This window comes from Saimiri boliviensis, chromosome 2 (genome assembly GCF_048565385.1).
Source record: "Saimiri boliviensis isolate mSaiBol1 chromosome 2, mSaiBol1.pri, whole genome shotgun sequence".
Classification (NCBI taxonomy): domain Eukaryota; kingdom Metazoa; phylum Chordata; class Mammalia; order Primates; family Cebidae; genus Saimiri; species Saimiri boliviensis.
In genome coordinates this window covers 12,264,418-12,285,620 of record NC_133450.1, presented here as the reverse complement: position 1 = coordinate 12,285,620, position 21,203 = coordinate 12,264,418, and the positions used below count along the sequence as shown (strand labels likewise).

Below are 21,203 nucleotides of genomic sequence, written 5' to 3'. Positions count from 1 at the left end.
TGCTGGTTGCCTTACGGGCCAGCTCTGTGCTGTTTTCCCAATTCGTGCAATTCCACCTCAGATCTCATTCATATCAGCTCACACTGCAGGGTAACTTGACATGGAAGTACAACGAACGAGTGGGAGATCGTGGCTCTCTTTAATGCGTTCCCCTAGAGTGACAAGAGCCATCCAACAGGGTATCCTCAGTTCTGCCTGCTTCAGCATCACAGGAAGTCTGATGTTTCCACCTAGCTGGTGAAGCTGCCTTAACTAGAGCTCACCAAGCAGACTATAAAGTCCCTAAATGCAAGACCTTTATTTTACTCATCTGTGAATAGCACGGTAATTACTTCCAAGCCTGCTTTGAATTCAGTCAGATTCTGGCTTGAATATTGATCCCACCACTAAATAACTGGGTAACCTTGGCCACTCAACTTCCCTAACCCTGTTTTATAGTTTATGAGATAGGAATGATAATGCCTCACTCCTTTGACTTATTGTGGAAATTACATAGGACATGTATATAAAGCTACTAGTGCAGCTGAAAAGTCTTAGTTAAGTGCTTGAAAGAACAGTGGATTCTATCCAATCAAGGGTGTGTGGTTTCAGAAAAGACTGTATCTCTTTATCAGGAGCTACAGTTTGGGCATGGTGGCTCACTGCAGTAATACCAGCACTGTGGGAGGCTGAGGTGGGAGGATCACTTGAGCTCAGGAGTTCGAGATCCGCCTAGGTAACCTAGTGAAACACCCCCATCTCTAAAAGAAAAAAAAAAAGCTAGGCGTGGTGGTGGCCCAAGCCTGTAGTCACAGCTACTGGAGAGGCTAAGGTGGGAGGTGAGAGAATCGCTTGTGCCCGGGAGTTCAGGGGCTGCAGTGAGCTGTGATGCTGTGATGCTGTGATCACACTACACTCCTGTCTGAGTGACAGGGCAAGACCCTATCACCAAAAAAAAAAAAAAAAAAAAAAGAAAAGAAAGAGCTATTAATACAAGCATGTACGTTTGCGATGGTGTCAGCGGTAGTTTAAAGGAGAAATCTTTTGCCAGAGGCTGCAAATGCTATAAAAGTTGGAGTGGAACAGTGCTTGCTTCAAGGGAGGAGATTGGTTTTCATTTTATCTCCATTGTTTGAATATATAGGTACACCATAACTTCAATAGGGATAGCAAAATAAATAAACAAATTTTAAAAGTACATGAAAGGCCGGACGCAGCGGTTCACACCTGTAATCCCAACAATTGGTGAGGCCGAGGCGGGTGGATCGCTTCAGACAAGCCTGGCCAACAAAGCAAGACCAGCCCCCATAGTAACAAAAAAAAGAGAACTTTTTAAAAAAATGAATACGACTTTTTAGAATGTTCGGCTGGAAGGGTTGCCACCTTATTTGCTGAGTCTTTTACCTCGTTTAGAGATAGCGAGAGCAACGAAGAGAAAACATTCATTACCCGGTGTTAATATTAACACGGCGGCTTCATTCCCACACAGACCTGGGGGGGACAAAGTCTCCTAATCCTGGACAGCTGCTCCCCGCCCTTCTTCACCGGCCGTCCGGCTTTCTAGTCTTCCCTGCGTCTCTAGGGTGGGTCGTTTCCACCCCTCCTCCCTGGCCCAGGCTGCTACGGGAAGGGAAGAAACTGAGGCCGGAAGGGCCGGGCCCAGCCGGGAGCGTGTGGCTCCGGGCCTCCCCGGCGCGCGGTCGTTACGGCGGTTCCGGAGCCGCGGCGGCGCCCAGGGCCGAGGGGCGGGCCCGAAGCCACGGCCTCGCCTCCGCCGCGCCCGCCGCTCCGGGGCCTCCCAGAGCCACGCCGCCATGCTGCAGAAGCGGGAGAAGGTGCTGCTGCTGAGGACTTTCCAGGGCCGCACGCTGCGGATCGTGCGCGAGCACTACCTGCGGCCCTGCGTGCCCTGCCACAGCCCGCTCTGCCCGCAGCGCGCCGCCTGCAGCCACGGTCAGGCCCGGGGCGCGAGCTGGGCGGGCGGGAGCGGGCGGCCGCCGAGAGGGGGTGAGCGCGGCCCGGAGGCGGAGCGCCAGCGGCAGGGGCACTGGGGCCTAAGGCCCTGCGGCCCGCGCCCGCCCCCGACCGGCGTCACCACCGGCCCTCTGCCGGTTGGGACCCAGCGGCCCGGGTCCGCGACTTCCGGGGCGCCCTGCGCGGGACTCCCCGACTGCTCCGCCCTGTCCAATGGAAGGGCCGGAGAGACCCGCGCCCCAGCCCGGAGGCCGCGTGGCTCGGCTCCTCAGAGGGGCCCGAGGGGGCGGAAGCCGAGGCCTCCTCCCGCCGTCGCGGTGAAATGGGGAGGTCGCGAGCTGGGAGCCCCCGGGAGCTTCCGGCCGGCTGCCGCCGCGGCAGAGCTGACGTCGCATGCTTTGCAGCCTCCGGTTTCCCGACCTGCCGGCACTGGTGCCCCAGACTTTTCCCCCCGCAGATTTGTGAACTGTCAGGGCCGGCACTGGAGAAGAAGGTCAAAGGGAAGTTGGACTGGGGACTCCTGAGCACCCGTCCTTGGTTTCTAGGCTGCAAGAGTGGCCGATAGAACGATGCACGTTATTGGTTCTCTTTCCCCCATGGGAGGATGAGCATTGGGGGTCCTTGTCAGCGCATGTTTGGAATCCCCCAAACTTTGTGGTTAAGGTGAACATTTCAGATAGAGCTTGGTTAACCAGTTATCGGATGCGGGCCTGGTGGAAACCCCATCTCTGCCCTCTTGCTTGCACTGAGTATTTTCTCAATTCAGTCCTTGTGGCCCTTGGCTGCTGAGCACTTGGAGAAGCTCGACACAGAGCCTACTTGAAATTGCTGGGCATCATACACAAGCGGTATAAATTTGGGGGTGCTTCATTTGAACGTGTTTGTCAATGATGAGTTAACACTGAAATATTCAGGTTATGCAACGCCATAAACCACGTTGAGCTTGTATTTATCACAGCTTCAAAAAAAATGAGGGTGCTCAATATACGTGAACTTTGGGCCTCTACCAAAGTAAATTTGCCTTTTAAAAACTCCCACCTTGGAGTTAAGACGAAGTTATTTTGCATACCAGAGCACTATGACATTTAGTCGTAAACCAGGTTTGGGAACATTGTCTGATCTCTTACATTTTGAATTATGTTTCAGATGGGAAACTCTTGTCTAGTGATGTGACTCATTACGTGATCCCAGACTGGAAAGTTGTTCAAGATTATCTTGAGATCCTTGAGTTTCCTGAGTTGAAGGGAATTATTTTCATGCAAACAGCTTGTCAAGCCGTACAGCATCAAAGAGGCCGGAGGTATATGTTTGCATTCTTTATTTCTATATGCCATAGGTTCTCCCCACCTTAGAAAAGGTCTCTTGTTGAAGGGGGACGGGAGGAATTCATTATTTTGTCACAAAGGACTTTTCAAACTAATTTCCTGTTCTCTTGGATAGTGAGGAATGCGGTAACATTATTTTATATTTCTGCTTCAACACCTGGCCAAGAGAGCTGACTGTAGATCAATAAACTGCAGTGTCCCCAGTATGTGGGCATTTAAGATTCTAGTGTGAATTGGCTTTTGGCTTGCATTTTTATAGTGGCAGGGTTATTGCTTATTTCTTGTTGATAATGTGTATTGCTTAATCTTATTTATAGATACATTGTTTCAGAAGCATACATCCTTTTCTTGGGGAAAAGAGTACTTTATTTTTAAACTCTTTGGTTGTGGATGCAAATTGTACTTGTAATGATTTATTCCATGAAACCAAAAATAGCTTGTTTTATTTTTAGATTACTAGTGTAACTACCAGCCCTAGTCACTGTATTTATTAGACAAAGGATTTCTAATTGGACCATTCTAAAATTCTTGCCTTGTACTTAAATGAAGAATAGTTGTCTATCTTTTAAGCAAATACTTTTAAAAATGATTTCGCTTCCTTTAACATTGGGAAAGGTTTATGACTTGAACTTAAGACTGTATGGAGATGGCATATTAGAATTATATGTCCAAGCTCTTAACACTCTAAGTTATTTAATAAGCATAAACTACACATTTATTCTTTTTTAAAATGTGGTTTCTTCAGGCCTTGGTAATAAAAGATGAAGTGTTTTTATTTGTATATGAAAATGACAAATTGTCCTCTTATTATATGCTCAGTTCAAAAAACGTACATTAACCAGATTGTGTGCAGGGTTTTTCAGATAGAATATTTTTAAATGAGCTTCAAGTTGATTTTGTTCAGACACCAAGATATAGATGTTTATACACATCCAAATTTAAATGCTGCTCCAGGTGTCGTATTTCAATTTCTGCTACTAAAATCAATTTGTTGTTATCATTTGGATTGCTAACACACTGCCAGCCTTTTCAACTTCTGTTTTCTAAAATATTTTTAATGTTAAGGATTGTTTTAGAAACTAATTCCTGGGACATTCAAAGACAGAGTTGAAATTCAAACGTCTTTTCTCCTGAACATTTCAAGAGTAGTTAACTTGATGAAAAACTATTGGTTTTCCACTGCTTTATCATGTCTTTGAATACACTAAATGTGAAAACAAAAGATGAGAAGTTATGAAATAGGGCCATATGATAATACCCTGATTTTGTTGGTTTGGTAAGCACTTTTTGAGCTCTAGTTCTAAGCCTTGGGGAATAAAAAAGAAGTCTTAGTCCCTCTCACAACAAACCTATTGTCTTACTGGGGTTAGATGGAAGAAACAAGACATTTATGAAGCACCTTAGACACACAAAGGATAATTTAATGTGGACTATGCAAAGTGCAGAAGTAAATGTGGGACGGAGAGATTAGACCAGAAAATCCTCTGGGGGAAGTGGATTTGAGCCTGGTCTTCAAGGGTGTGACATGAGCATGATGGAACAAGAGGAAGAAATCAGCACTTGGCACTTTGCTTGGCACTTTGTTTACCTGCTCACCAACCAGCAGGTACATTCAGGTTGACACAGCTAAATGACCCAAATTGCCTAAGCTCTAGAAAGTGTCATTTACTGAAGCTAACTTTTTTTTTTTGAGATGGAGTTTCGCTCTTGTTGCCCAAGCTGGAGTGCAGTGGGCACGATCTTGGCTCACTGCAATCTCTGCCTCCCCGGTTCAAGCAATTCTCCTGCCTCAGCAGCTGGGATTACAGGCGTGTGCCACCACGCCCGGCTAATCTTGTATTTTTAGTTGAGACAGGTTTTTTTTTTGAGACAGAGTTTCGCTCTTGTTACCCAGGCTGGAGTGCAATGGCACAATCTCAGCTCACCGCAACCTCCGCCTCCTGGGTTCAGGCAATTCTCCTGCCTCAGCCTCTCGAGTAGCTGGGATTATAGGCACGCGCCACCATGCCCAGCTAATTTTTTGTATTTTTAGTGGAGACGGGGTTTCACCATGTTGACCAGGTTGGTCTCGATCTCTTGACCTCGTGATCCACCCGCCTCAGCCTCCCAAAGTGCTGGGATTACAGGCTTGAGCCACCGCGCCCGGCGAGACAGGTTTTCTCCATGTTGGTCAGGCTGGTCTCAAACTCCTGACCTCAGGTGATCAGCCCACCTCGGGCTCCCAAAGTGCTGGAATTACAGGCGTGAGCCACCTGCCCAGCTGGCTAACTTTAAAATTAATAATAGGCATTGAATACATAAGATCTGGGAGATTTTCTTTATTAATTCAGCCTTACTAAGTGTTATGTATAAGTTATTTGAGTTTTTTGATTGACAGATTAAAACTGCATCTATTTGGCCAGGCCTGGTAGCTCACGCTTATAATCCCAGCACTTTGGGAAGCCAGAACAAGGAGGATAACTTGAGTCCAGTTCAAGACCACCTGGGCAACATAGTGAGACCTCTGTCTCTATTTAAAAATGTCTTTTAAAAAATCATATATATACAAAAAATTAGCTGGGCATGGTGGCGCGTGCCTGTAATCCCAGCTACTCAGGAGGCTGAGACAGGAGAATTGCCTGAACCCAGGAGGCGGAGGTTGCGGTGAGCCGAGATCGTGCCATTGCCCTCCAGCCTGGGTAACGAGAGCGAAACTCCGTCTCAAAAAAAAAAACAAAAACAAAAAAACAAAAAATCATATATATATTTATGGTATACAACATGATTTTTTTGTTTGTTTTTTATTTTTTTAAGACGGGGTTTCACCATGTTGGTCAGGCTGGTCTTGAACTCCCAACTTCAGGTGATTCGACTGCCTTGGTCTCCAAGGTGCTTGGATTACAAGCATGAGCCACCACGCCCGACCACAACATGATGTTTTGAAATATGTATACATTGTGGAAAGGCTGAATCAAGCTAATTAGCATATGCATTACTTTACGTACTTACCATTTTTTTGGTAATAATTGACTTTTTATATTAACTGAACTTGGACTAGCAGAAACTCTCTAATGTTTTGTTCATTTAATGTTGGGAAACATTTTGTTTTGTTTTTCAGTTCTTCCTTGGAGATTTTTGAGATGCCAGTCAATAATTCATTTTATCCAATATGCTTTTAGGAACATTATTGCTTAGGAAAGTTTTGTCAGTTAATAATTCTTGGTCCCATCTGGTATCTGGTATAGGATACTTTGCTCGTTCCTTTTGATTCTCTCTTGAATTCCTTCTGTATAGCTTCAGAGAGTCTCCATATTTCATGCCTCAGTTTCTTGACAGTATAAGATTGGAATCAGTCCAGGCTCAGTGGCTCACGCCTATAATCCCAGCACTCTGGGAAACCGAGGCAGGTGGATCACTTGAGGTCAGGAGTTTGATAGTAGCCTGGCCAACATGGCAAAATCCTGTCTCTACTAAAAATACAAAAATTAGCCAGACGAGGTGGCGCATGCCTGTAATTGCAGCTACTCAGGGGGCTGAGGCAGAAAAATCATTTGAACCCGGGAAGCAGAGATTGTAGTGAGCCAAGATCGTACCACTGCACTCCAGCCTGGGCAACAAGATCGAGACTCTGTCTCGGAAAAAAAAAAAAGATTGGAATTGTAGAATATTATGGTTGGAGAGATCTGAAAGGTCAGGTAGTCTAACTCCTCATCAATACCTCAGTGTTCTCAACATGAGTGATATATCAACCTTGTTTCTAAAAGAAAAAAATCCTCCTGGTCACCCAGTGTTGATTTATTGTCTTCTATTGTTATTTAAATATGTTTAAACATAAATCTAGATATAAGTCCTCATGTTTAAGTACTTTAATACAATCCTAATATAAGTTAAATAATCAAAGTTACAAAATCAGAAAACTGCAAATGAACATTATTTAACGTGACAGATGACATTGTTTTGCTGAAACGCAATCACCAGAGTTGTGTTTAACAATAGAAAGACATAGCCTTTCATCTGGTTATATTTGTAATAAGATTTTATATTCAAAAATATCAATGCAGAGAATGCTTGTTTTCATAAGTATATTGCACAAAACAGTATGACTAATGGCAGGTCTTCAGTCCTTCAGGATAATCACATGTCCTGCCGTCTAATCATCCTCAAATCAGTGCTTATTTAATGAGGAGGCCCTCCGACAACTCTGTAAGGCTGTTTTGTCTACCATGCTCATGTGTTCACATGTGCATTGGTTTATTCAACAAATGTTCACCAAGAGACTGTATGTGCCAAAAACTGCTAGCACTGTGGATACAATGGTGAACCAGAGCAGACGGGGTCCTGGAGGGGAGACAGGCAGTCATCGGGCTATCACACAAACAGATGCAGAACTGCAACTGTGACAAAGGCACTGAAGCACAGGGACAGGGCGCTAGGAGAGCCCAGACTAGCCAGGGAGGTGAGAAGGGCTTTCCTGAGGGGGATGCCTAGGCGGGGTCTCAGGTTGGTGTAAACCAGGCAGAGTGGAGAGGAAAGCTTTCAAGGTAGAGGAAAATGCCTGTGCAGGGCCCATGGGGAGGGGCCTGTGGCACGCTCAAGGAGCTGAAAGAATGTCTGGGTTGGATAGAAGGCCTCATGGGCCTCAGGGATGTCAGGGAAAAGTTTTAAGCAAAATGGGATAACATGATCAGATTCCTGTCTTAAAAGGATTTCTCACCTGGGTGTGGTGGTTCATACCGGTAATCCCAGTACTTTGGGAGGCCAAGGTGGGTGGATCACCTGAGGTCAGGAGTTCAAGACCAGGAGTTCAAGACCAGCCTGGCCAGTATGGTGAAGCCCCATCTCTACAAAAATACAAAAATTAGCTGGGCCTGATGTCGGGCGCCTGTAATCCCAGCTACTTGGGAGGCTGAGGCGGGAGAATCACTTGAAGCTAGGAGGCAGAGGTTGCAATAAGCTGAGATCATGCCATTGCACTCCAGCCTGGGTGACAGAGCAAAACTCTGTCTCAAAAGCAACAACAAAAACGGGATTACTGGCCGGGCGCGGTGGCTCAAGCCTGTAATCCCAGCACTCTGGGAGGCCGAGGCGGGTGGATCACGAGGTCGAGAGATCGAGACCATCCTGGTCAACATGGTGAAACCCCATCTCTACTAAAAACACAAAAAAGTAGCTGAGCATGGTGGCGCTTGCCTGTAATTCCAGCTACTCAGGAGGCTGAGGCAGGAGAATTGCTTGAACCCAGGAGGCAAAGGTTGCGGTGAGCCGAGATCGCGCCATTGCACTCCAGCCTGGGTAACAAGAGCGAAACTCCATCTCAAAAAAAAAACAAAAACCAAAAAACAAACAAACAAAAAAAACGGGATTACTGGGCCAGGCAGAGAAGAGGCCTGTAAAAAAGAAGCGAGAAGGCTTTTGCTTTAGTCTAGATGAGGGAATGTTGATAGCTTAGAAATAGAAATAGATGTCTCCAAGAGCTATTTAATAGGTAAAAATCTATAAAAACTTCCTAAATATATATATGTAACTGAGAGAATTGAAAACATGTCAACATTGAAACTGAAAACATCATACACAGCCAGGCGCAGTGGCTCACGCCTATAATCCCAAAACTTTGGGAGGCCAAGGTGGGTGGAATTGTCTGACTTCAGGAGTTCAAGACCAGCCTGGGCAACATGGTGAAGCTCATCTCTACTAAAATACAAAAAATTAGTTGGCCGTGGTGGCGCACACCTATAGTCCTAGCTTCTCAGGAGGCTGAGGCATGAGAATTGCTTGAACCGAGGAGGTGGAGGTTGCAGTGAGCCAGGATCGCTCCACTGCACTCCAGCCTGGATGACAGAGCAAGACTGCATCTCCAAAAATAAATAAATAAATAAAAATGAAAACATCATACACATGGCAGCTTTCTTCATCATAGCCAAAAAGTGGAAACAGCCCAAATGTTTATTAATTGATTATGGTTAAGCAAAATGTGGTGTATCCATACAGTGGAATATTATTCAGCCATAAAACGGAATAACATACTGATACAAGCCACACCATGGATAAACCACAAAAACTTGCTAAGTGAAAGAAGCCAGCACACGTATAAAACATCATATGTTATATAACTCCATTTATGTAAAATGTCCGGAATAGGCATATCAACAGAGACAGAAAGTAGATTAGTGGTTGCCAGGGGCTTGGGTCCAAGAGGAACAGGCAGTGACTGCTTCATGGATGGATATGGGTTTCTTTTTCTAGTGATTAAAATGTTCTATAATTAGAGCATGGTGATGGTTACATAATTGTGACTTTACTAAAAATCACTGAATTCTGTGTGTTTTAAGGGTAAATTTTATGGTATGTGAATTATATCTTAATAAAGCTGTTGTTTTTAAAATCTCTAGAACTGGTAATAGATTTAGGTATGTGAGGTGGCAGGGAAGATGGAGTCAAGGGTATCACTGAGGTTTCTGGCTTGCATAATTGGATGGAGAGAGGGAATGCTAGAGAAAGCCTGGGGGCAGGGAAGTTAAGGTGGAGACTATGAAGTGTCTCTGGGGCATCTGTGAGGGCCACACTGACACCAAATGGCAGCGCAGTTAGAAAGCAGTCATTCACATGGCCCCAAATATACTCCATAAAAATGTGTTGTGAGTATTGTCTAATATAAATGGAAATATAAACTTGTAGAAAACTCAGTGGTCTCTGCAGGTAAGTCTGTGAGACCCTACCAGGGTTGACGAAGTACATTTAGTACAGAATTCACTTTGTAGGTCTTTCCTCTGGTGGGGGACTTCCACTTCTTTTTTTGAGATGGAGTCTTGAGAGCGTCACCCAACCTGGAGTGCAACGGCGGGATCTTGGCTCACTGCAACCTCCGCCTCTCGGTTTCAAGCCATTCTCCTGCCTCAGCCTCCCAGGTAGCTGGGACTACAGGCATGCACCACCACTCCCAGCTAATTTTTTTGTGTTTTTAGTAGAGATGGGGTTTTACCATGCTGGCCAGGCTGGTCTCGAACTCCTGATCTCAAGTGATCTGCCCACCTCGGCCTCCCAAAGTGTTGGGATTACAGTTGGAAGCTACTGTGCCAGGCCAAGGGGACTCCCACTTCTAATCCTTAGAGAGTACAGTCAGCAGCGGGAAGGGATATTGCATCTGTAGGTAAGGTCACCACTGAATAAAAATAGTAAAAAAAAAAATAATAATAACCTAAAGAAGGAAGGTCTAACCGTCCCTCTAAGAAATTGCTTAAAACGTTAAGATGATGAAATTTTAGAAAACATCCAAGCCAGTCCAGGAACTAAGGTTTTTCTGTAAGAGTTGATTATTTATTTGTTTATTTATTTATTCATTTTTGAGAAGGAATCTGGCTCTGTCACCGAGGCGGGAGCACGATGGCGCCATCTCAGCTCACTGCAACCTCTGCCTCCTGGGTTCAAGCTGTTCTCCTGCCTCAGCCTCCCGGGTAGCTGGGATTACAGGCGCCCACCACCATGCCTGGCTAATTTTTGTATTTTTAGTAGAGACAGGGTTTCACCATGTTAGCCAGGCCAGTTTCAAACTCCTGACCTCAAGTGATCAGCTTGCCTCGTTCTCCCAAAGCGCTGGGATTACAGGCGGAAGCTACCACACCCAGCCTGTACTTGACTCTCTGAAACCATTGTTCTCCTGCCATTGTAGTCAAATTTGCTTTAGGCACTTGGTGCTGTTTGCTGACTCCAAGCAGGATATTCATCTGTCTAGTCCCATCATATGCACTGCAAAACCCTGACTAGCAAAAAATATGACTATATTGTATATATGCGCTATTAAATTATAACCGCAAGCCCATATGTCTACAAGCAAACCCGACTGTCACTCTCAGAGTGATTAGCTGTTTGTTTCCTGCTTTCTGCATTAATATTCTTGTACCATTTGTTCATTTGTTTTATCTGGCTGATTGGTAGCTGACAATGGAAGCTTGCACTGAAAGTCTAAAGAAAATATATATGGGAATGAGAACATTTTTTGTTAAATTATATATTTTTCTAAATATTAGGAAGGATTGTCATTAATCTGGTGGTAACTCCTGGGTCTGGCTTGTGGCACATCAGTATTTGCAGAGGACAGAATTCAAGAAACCCTGGGTCTGCACAGTGGCTCATGGCCAGCATGTTGGGAGGCTGAGGTGAGATTGCTTGAGCTTAGGAATTTGAGATCAGCCTGGGTAACATAATGAGACCCTGTCTCGATAAAAAATACAAAAGAAAAAATTAGCTGGGCATGGTGGTGTGCATATGTAGTCCTGGTTGCTCATGAGGCTGAGGTAAGGCAACATTAGAGCCTGAGAGTTTGAGGTTGCAGAGAGCTGTGATCGTGCCACTGCGCTCCAGCCTGGGCAACAGAGTGAGTCCCTGTCTCAAACAAAAACAAACAAACAAACAAACAAAAAAAAAAAAGATCACTAGGTCCGAAGTGAAGGTGTAAAAACAAATGCAGTGATGTCTGTGAAGCTTAGCAAAAGGGTGTTATTATCCTGGGCTTGGATCACTGTGATTATGTAGGGCTGTGCATTTATCTGTTCATTTGGAAAGCACCTGCTGTGGGTGAAGCCAAGCCGTGCTGTCTGCTCTCTCAGGCTTTCCGCCCTGCTGTCCTCTCTCGGGCTTTTTGTCTCCACTTACTCTTATTCATCCTTCAGGGCTCATGGGTTACCTACTCCAGGAAGCCTTCCCATCCCTCCCATCTCCTTTCAAGGCACTTATCCCACTGAAATGGGTGGTTCTGTGTTATGTTTGGTTTGTTTTTACCAGGTAGCGTAGCATTTTTATTAAATGGGGTAAAATGTACATACAGAAAATTATCATTTTAACCATTTTTCAGTGCAGTGTTCAAGGGGATTAAATACATATTCACTGTTGTCTGCCATCACTAACATGTGTCTCCAGAACTTTTCATTGATCCTAACGGAAACTGTACACCCGTTGGATGCTATCTCCCCTCCTTGGCCCCTATGCTACTATTCTACCTTCCATCTCTGTGAATTTGACTATTCTTAGTACCTCATGTAACTGGAGTAACACAGTGTTTGTCCTTTTGTGAGTAGCTTATTTCACTCTGCATAATGTGTCACGGTTCACCCATGTTCTGGCATGTGCTACGATTTTCTTCCTTTTTAAATGTGAATAATATATTCTACATTATGCTTATCCATTCATCCGTGGATAGATTGCTTCCACCTTTTGCCTATGTACTGTGAATAATGTTGCTATGAATATAGGTGTACAAATGTCTATTTGAGTCCTTGCTTTCAATTTAGGTATATACTTAGAAGTGGGATTGCTGGATCGTATGGTAGCTATATTTTTCCTTTCTTTGCTGTAGACATGGGGCACTGCCCTATCTATGCCATAGGCCACTATTCAGATGCAGTGGGATGGCTAGTTGGTGTCCCCAAGGGCATTCAGTGCAGCAGCCTTCACCTCCCCCAGCAAACCTGGCACACAGAAGTAGCGCAGCAAAGATTTGCTAAATGAAGGATGTTTAGCAAGGGAGACCATTAGTAAACAAATAACTACAGTAAATCCAAGTGTTTTGTAAGAATGTACAAAATGTGATAGTAGGTAAAGGGAACAAAAACTTCTAGGGAACAGAGCCAGGAAGAACAGGCCATATTTTTTCAATGTTTTCTCTGAAATAACAAATTGCAGATGTTTATGAAATCTCCAAAAATCGTTCCTATTATTTAATAAATAAGTGCTCATTCTGAAAATTCCAAGCATTACCAAAATGGGCAAGGCAGAAAATGGAAGCCCGCCCACACTGTTAACAGTGTGACATAGACTCTTCTAAGAGGCTTTTAAAATAAGTTTTCAGGCCGGGCGCGGTGGCTCAAGCCCGTAATCCCAGCACTTTGGGAGGCTGAGGCGGGTGGATCACGAGGTCGAGAGATCGAGACCATCCGGGTCAACTTGGTGAAACCCCGCCTCTACTAAAATACAAAAAATTAGCTGGGCATGGTGGCACGTGCCTGTAATCCCAGCTACTCAGGAGGCTGAGGCAGGAGAATTGCTTGAACCCAGGAGGTAGAGGTTGCAGTGAGCTGAGATCACGCCATTGCACTCCAGCCTGGGTAACAAGAGTGAAACTCCGTCTCAATAAATAAATAAATAAAAATAAGTTTTCAGTATGTCTTTATCCAGGCATGATGGCTCACACCTGTAATCCCAACACTTTGGGAGGCCAAGGCAGGAGGACTGCTTGAGCCCAGGAGTTCGAGACCAGCATGGTCAACATGGCAAGACCCTGTCACTACAAAAAAATATAAAAATTAGCCAGTTATATTGGGGTGTACCAGCTACTCGGGAGGCTGAGGTGGGGGGATCATCTGAGCCCAGGAGTTTGAGGCTGCAGTGAGCCATGATCGTGGGTGACAGAGTGAGACCCTGTCTCAAAAAAAAAGTGTCTTTGTGAAAGTGGGAAAATTACTAGTATGATATATTCTACACATCTTGAGGGGTGAGGGAAAAGCTTTTGTTTGTACAAGTGGAATTCTGTTAAGAAAAGCTGCCATTCACAGAAATGAAACTGAATCCCTTTGTTTTAAATATTTTTTGGCCAGGCATGGTGGCTCACGCCTATAATCCCAGCACTTTGGGAAGCCACGGCCTGAGGATCACCTGAGGTCAGGAGTTTGAGACCAGCCTGGCAAACATGGTGGAATCCAGTCTCAACTAAAAATACAAAATTTCGCCAGGCATGGTGGTGCATGCCTGTAAACTCAGCTACTTGGGACGGTGGGGCAGGAGAATCACTTGAATCTGGGAGGCAGAGGTTGCAGTAAGCCGAGATCGTGCCACAGCAGCCTGGGCAACAGAGAAAAAAAAAAAGATATTTTATAAGTTGCTATTTATGATCCTTTTTACAGTGACTCAGAATTACTAAGAAAATAAAATCTATTTCTTGTTTCCTAATAAAGTATAAGACCACACAGATTGGTGGTCAGTACGCATTTAACAAGATTCATTAGGGAGTTCTGCCTTTGCTTCAGTTAAAAGACTCAATTTTTAAAACCTATGATGGCAGACTCGAAATACGGAAGGAAGGGTACAAATGTTATTTATTAAAACACATGTTAAGTCTGATTTAATATGAATCTATTTTTATTTTATTTTTATTTTGTTAGAGACAGGGTCTCATTCTGTTGCCCGGACTCGAGTGCAGTGGCCTAATGCCTAATCATAGCTCACTGCAGCCTCAGACTGCTGGGCTTAAAGGACCCTCCTGCCTCAGCCTCCTGAGTAGCTGAGACTACAGGCACGTACCACCATGCCCAGCTAATTTTTTTTTTCTCAGTTGTAGCATATACCTTTGCAAATATGCCCAGCTAATTTTTGTATTTCTATTTTGTGTAGAGATGAGGTCTCGCTCTGTGGCCCAGGCTGGTCTTCAACTCCTGGGCTCAAGCAGTCCTCCTGCTTCAGCCTCCCAAAGTGCTGAGATTACAGGCATGAGCCACCACGCCAAGCAATTTATCTTTAAATAAGCTGTTGGCTCCCTTTAACATAACTGTTTTCTGTAATTTCATATTACCTAGACTATTGAAAAGCACCTTCTTAGAAACTGACCCATAGAAGACTTGATGTTTGATTTGTGACTTTGGCCAGCATTGTGGGAAGGATCTTTTTTTTGTTGTTTTTTGAAACAAGGTCTCGCTCTGTCCCCCAGGCTGGAATGTAATGGCACAATCATAGCTCACTGCAGCCTTGACTTCCCAGGCTCAAGCAATCCTCCCACCTCAGCCTCCCAAGTAGCTGGGACTACAGGTGTGCACTACTACGCCTGGCTAAATTTGTATTTTTTGGTAGAGACAAGATCTCCTTATGTTGCCCATGCAGGTGTTGAACTCCTGGTCTCAAACCATCCTCTTTCCTCGGCCGTGGGAAGGATCTCTTGATGGGCAAAACCTTAAAACTTTCTGTTAGTTGTCTGACAGATGAGGCTAGCTCTCGCTTATGTAAATCATGGTGGCTGCATAAATAAAATTCACAGATAAATCACCAAACTTATTTACCTTACACGTTCTTTTCTAGGGCTGCCAGCAAAAAATCAAATATATTAATACTTAATGGTATTTATAGAACAAAGTGAGGTCCAAAAATAAAGTCCTGAACTCTCTGCTTGCCTCAGTGTACCCAGGCTTTGAAGAAGGAGGATAGGCAGGACAAGGCAGTATAATTACGTAACAAAATGACTAGAAGTCTCTGAAGGGGAAAGAAGAAAAGGAGTTTAATTGATCTGCAAACTAATTAACTAGGCCCTACCCAAGCACGATATAGCAGGCAAAATCAAGAAACAGTAGCAACCGGATACTGAGCCCCGAGCACACTGAGACCAATATAAATACATGTTTTTCAGGTTTAAAGTCATCAATCTTTTGCTCTAAAATGCCCCATCCTTTTTTGATCCTTAGTAAGAGACGGCAGCTTCATTAGATTGATTTTTCTCCTCCCTGTCACAGACAGTATAACAAACTGCGAAACCTGCTGAAGGATGCCCGTCGTGATTGCATCCTCTTTGCTAATGAATTCCAGCAATGCTGCTATCTGCCTCGGGAAAGAGGAGAGTCCATGGAGAAGTGGCAGACCAGGTATGACCCTGACTTGCTGTGGTTTTCTTTTTTTTTTTTTTTTTTTGAGACGGAGTTTCGCCCTTGTTACCCAGGCTGGAGTGCAATGGCGCGATCTCGGCTCACCGCAACCTCCGCCTCCTGGGTTCAGGCAATTCTCCTGCCTCAGCCTCCTGAGTAGCTGGGATTACAGGCACGTGCCACCATGCCCAGCTAATGTTTTGTATTTTTAGTAGAGACGGGGTTTCACCATGTTGACCGGGATGGTCTCGATCTCTCGACCTCGTGATCCACCCGCCTCAGCCTCCCAAAGTGCTGGGATTACAGGCTTGAGCCACCGCGCCCGGCATTTGCTGTGGTTTTCATACCGTCGTCTTCTTTCATTTCCTCATCATTTGCTGTTTGGGAGTTCATCTGAATAGTATGCTACACTAAACGAACAATTATTCTGGAACCATGATTAACACCGAAATGCTTACCATGTCAATATTTTAGATATATCATTTAAATGCATAACTGATATATATATACTTTTAAATTGTAGTTAGGAAGATTTAGGTACCCAGAGTATGTTCGCCCCAGACCCTAGCAGCTAACAGGATCATTCCAGTGACCTAGAAGTCATAACTTTAATATGTGTATGTATGCGGAAGGCAGGCTTTGTTTTGTTTTTTGGGGGGGTTTTGTTGTTGTTGTTGTTGTTGTTTGTTTGTTTTTCCTGAGCCTGGGTTTTTTGCTTTGTCACCCAGTCTGATACAGTGGTATGATCACAACTCACCATCTGGGCTCAAGTGATCCTCCCACCTCAGCCTCTCAAGTAGCTGAGACCACAGGCATGTGCCACCACAGTCGGCTAGTTTTTGTATTTTTTGAAGAAATGGGGTCCCAGTATGTTGCCCAGGCTGGTCTTGAATTCCTGGGTTCAAGCAATCCGCTCGTCTTGGCCTCCCAAAGTGCTGGGATTATAGGTGCCAGCCACTGTGCCTGGCCAGGCTCCTACTTCCAGTCTTACTCAACTGAAACTGGTCATTTCATTCTGAAAATGCTGCTTCAGGAAAGACAGTGTCCTGGTTTAAGTCTGCCTGAAAGCAGAGCCTAAAGCAAGCCCTTGAATGTGGAGTGTTTATGTGGAAAGCAATTCCCAGAAGCAGGAGTAAGGGAGCAGGGAGAGTGAGATCAAGACAGAGGGAAGATGGTGAAGGACGTGCTGCAGCTGTGGGGAACAAAGGCTATATGAGTGCTGCTGAGGAGCCACACGGAATGTGCCTCAGAAGTTACCTTGAAAGCTGGGCACAGTGGCTCACGCTTATAATCCCAGTACTTTGGGAGGCTGAGGCAAGAGGATCAGGAGGTTTTGTTTTTGTTTTTGTTTTTTTGAGACAGTCTTGCTCTGTCGCCCAGACTGTAGTGCAGTGACATGATCTCGGCTCACAGCATCCTCTGCCACCCGGGTTCAAGCGATTCCCCTGCCTCAGCCTTCTGAGCAGCTGGGACTACAGGTGTGCGCCACCATGCCTGGCTAATTTTGTGTGTGTGTGTGTATTTTTAGTAGAGACAGGGTTTCACCATGTTGACCAGGATAGTCTCGATCTCCTAGCCTTGTGATCTGCCCACCTCAGCCTCCCAAAGTGCTGGGATTACAGGCATGGGAGGATCAGGAGTTTGAGACCAGCCTGGGTAACATAGTGAGACCCCATCTGTACAAGCAGTTAAAAATTAGCCGGGGATTGGCAGGGCATGGTGGCAGGATAGCAAATTAACAGCCAGATACGAAATTCTGAACAAGAGCTTGTGTTTGTCTACCTGGGGAGGGCTCACATGCCCTTTGCTTTTCCAGGAGCATATACAACGCGGCTGTTTGGTACTATCATCACTGCCAGGACAGGATGCCAATTGTTATGGTGACAGAAGATGAAGAGGCAATTCAGCAATATGGAAGTGAAACAGAAGGAGTATTTGTGATTTCCTTCAAGGTATTTCCAGACGAGTATGAGTGCTCATTTCCCAAGTAGTACCCATAAGGCTCTAGATCCCTTTAGTAATACAAAAAAGAGAAAATAAAAGAGAAATAGACATTAGGAAGTTCCCTTTTGGTCAGGCATGGTGGCTCATGCCTATAATCCCAGCACTCGGGAGGCCAAGACGAGAAGATCCCTTGAGCTTAGGAGTTCAAGACTAGCTGGGCAATCTATTAAGACCTTGTCTCTACAAAAAATAAAAAAATCCAAGCATGGTGGCATGCACCTATAGTCCCAGCTACTCAAGAGGCTGAGGTGGAGAATTGTACTCAAGCCTGGGTGGCAGAGCAAGACCCTATCTCAACAAAAGAAGTTCTGTGTCTTCATTATGCCTCAACTATTTAACGTTGACTTTCACAAATTCAGACTAACTTTTACTGTAAGGCTCACATCATCTAATACCAGCCCAGTAAACTACTGACAGTAAACTAACATTTTTAACTATAACAGTAATGGTGATGATGATGATAATAGGTTGGATAAAATTGCCAGCATTCTTGTTGTTGACCTATAAAATGGCAGTTTGACGTAGTTCTACCTAATGGTGTTTACCAACACATATCTATACCAGGCGCTCTTCTATGTGTATTATTTCATTTCATTCTTGCAGCAACCCGATGATGTAGGTGTTATTATTTCATCTTATTGTTTTTTTTTTTTTTTTTTTTTTCATCATCTTATTGTTAAGGAAATGAAAACACAGAAAGACTCAGTAGCTTGTTCAGAGTCACACAGTAGAAAATGGTAGGGCTGTGATTAAAATCCAGGCAGTCTGACCCCAAAGCTCTTAGCCGTCATGCTGTACTGCCCCCCAAGTTATTTTTCTGAAAACACACAGGAAACAAACGATCTTAAAGGCCAGTCTTTTTTTTTTCAACTGTTCCTCACTCTTCCCCACGCATGAGTGTTCATGGGGATTAATAGGAATAAATGAAAGGGTTGAGATGTGATGTTATATATGTGAATGCTGTCAGATCTGCTTGGTACAGATCTCAGACAGGAGTGGCATTATCAGTGACAGTTTCATTGGGCTGTCTCAGCAACACAGTTCTTCCTATCTCTTAGGTACCGTTTGTGAGAGTAGGATGACTGTTAGGCTCTCAACAGATCACTGGGCTCCTCTGTCTGCCCAGTTGGTCAATTAAGTTCCACTTGTTGATATCATTTTTTGGTGCAGAAACTAGAATAAGGCCCTGTATTACCCCCTGTCAGAAGGTCTAGTTGGGTTTTGAGTTGTAGATTTCATAAGGGTTCCCAGGTGCATGTATTGCTAAAGATTTGCCAATAGAATTTTCTTGGCCCTGCTATAAAAAAAGTGCTCTGGCATGCTAGAGAATTCCAGGGGCGCTGGATATTAATGGCAGTGCCATTTGCTTTCTCTGTTGCAATACATCATGTCTTGTTCCTGCAGAGGACAGTTGACTAAAATTACATTTTTCTACTTTTTGTGAAAATTACTTTTCTTTGTAGTCCAGTGGTATAGTACAGTTTTATTTTCTATAGCGTTTCTCAAGAAAACTGTGACCAAGGGCTTCATAGAGGTGAATGATAGTAGAAAAAAGAGATATTGTGACATTCAGATGAGAGGGAAGCCCAGAATTCTCTGTGGGGACTTGAAGTGAGATGGAGAAGAACCAAGATGATAAATCCCTCTTGAAGAGGTGGTTCATAATGACTAAGTGTGGTGTTGATAAGCGATAAGGGACCATAGAATTGGGGCACTGATGTTAGCACAGACAGACTTTCTGGAAGGAGCAGGGAAAGAATGGAAGCACTTTGCAGGACTCTGCAGTGAGCGAGGGGAAGTGCTGCAGTGACAGTAAATATAACCTGTTTCCTTTTCAATTTGAGAAAAGAGAATGTGCAAGTCTTTACCCCTCAGTTGAGTTAAAATATGTAAAAAAGACAAGAATGGCCCTGCACGGTGGTAAATGCCTGTAATCCAGCACTTAGGAAGGTCAAGGCAGGAGGAGCACTTTAGCCCAGGAGGTCAAGGCTACAGTGAGCCAAGATCACACCACTTGTACTCCAGTATGGGCAACAGAGAAAGACCCTGTCTCTAAAACAAGAAACAGAAAAGGGCCAGGCACGGTGGCTCATGCCTGTAATTCTAGCCCTTAGGAAGGCCGAGGTGGGCGGATCACAAGGTCAAGAGATCAAGACTATCCTGACCAACATGGTAAAACCCTGTCTCTACTTTAAAAAAAAAAAAAAAAAAAAAAAATTAGCCAGGCATGGTGGTGCACGCACCTGTAGTCCCAGCTACTTGGGAGGCTGAGGCGGAAGAATCACTTGAACCGGGAGGCGGTGGTTGCAGTGAGCTGAGATTGCGCCACTGCACTCCAGCCTGGTGTCAGAGGAGACTCCTTCTCAAAAAAAAAAAAAAAAAGTCCAGGCACAATGGTTCATGTCTGTAATCCCAGCACTTTCAGAGGCCAAGGCAGGCAGATCACGAGGTCAGGGGTTCGAGACCAGCCTGACTAATATGGTGAAACCCCGTCTCTACTAAAAATACAGAATTAGCCAGGCGTGGTAGCACACGCCTGTAGTCCCAGCTACTCAGAAGGCTGAGGCAGAAAAATCACTTGAACCCAGGAGGTGGAGGTTGTAGTAAGCTGAGATCGTGACACTGCACGCCAGCCTGGGCGACAGATACAAAAAAGAAAGAAGGCCGGGCGCGGTGGCTCAAGCCTGTAATCCCAGCACTTTGGGAGTCCGAGGCGGGTGGATCACAAGGTCAAGAGATCGAGACCATCCTGGTCAACATGGTGAAACCCCGTCTCTACTAAAAATACAAAAAATTAGCTGGGCATGGTGGTGCGTGCCTGTAATCCCAGCTACTCAGGAGGCTGAGGCAGGAGAATTGCCTGAACCCAGGAGGCGGAGGTTGCGGTGAGCCGAGATCGCGCCATTGCACTCCAGCCTGGGTAACAAGAGCGAAACTCCGTCTCAAAAAAAAAAAAAAAAAAAGAAAGAAAGAAAGAAAGAAAAGAATGTATACATATTGCTGGACACAGTGGCTCCTGCCTATAATCCCAGCACTTTTGGTGGCCAGAGCAAGAGACTCACTTGAGCTCAGGAGTTTGAGACCAGCCTGGGCAACATAGTGAGACCTCATCTCTACAAAAAATGAAAAAAAATTAGCCGTATATGGTGGCATGCACCTCTAGTCCCAGCTACTTGGGAGGCTGAGGTGGGAGGATTGCTTAAGGTGGGGAGGTCAAGGCTGCAGTGAGCCAAGATCATGCCATTGCATCCAGCCTGGGCTACAGAATAAGGCCCCGTCTCAAAAAAAAAAAGTACACAGGCCAGGCACAGTGGCTCACACCTGTAAT

General features: G+C 44.8%; 1 protein-coding gene across 7 annotated transcripts in view; it reads left to right on the top strand.

Moving 5' to 3' along the window:
* Positions 1-1,559: 1,559 nt before the first annotated feature.
* The window catches only part of DIS3L (DIS3 like exosome 3'-5' exoribonuclease), a 46,025-nt gene continuing 26,381 nt past the window's right edge, over positions 1,560-21,203 (top strand). The window contains exons 1-4 of one of the 7 annotated variants that reach the window (XM_074392765.1): positions 1,560-1,932; positions 3,100-3,253; positions 15,743-15,871; positions 17,688-17,823. In XM_074392765.1, coding sequence (XP_074248866.1) covers positions 1,794-1,932; positions 3,100-3,253; positions 15,743-15,871; positions 17,688-17,823 — 558 coding nt within the window. In that variant the 5' untranslated portion in view covers positions 1,560-1,793. Of the gene's footprint in view, positions 1,933-2,209; positions 2,364-2,519; positions 2,617-3,099; positions 3,254-15,742; positions 15,872-17,687; positions 17,824-21,203 lie in introns of those variants that run through there. The other 6 variants (XM_039469345.2, XM_039469350.2, XM_039469346.2 and 3 more) reach the window with 6 other exon arrangements.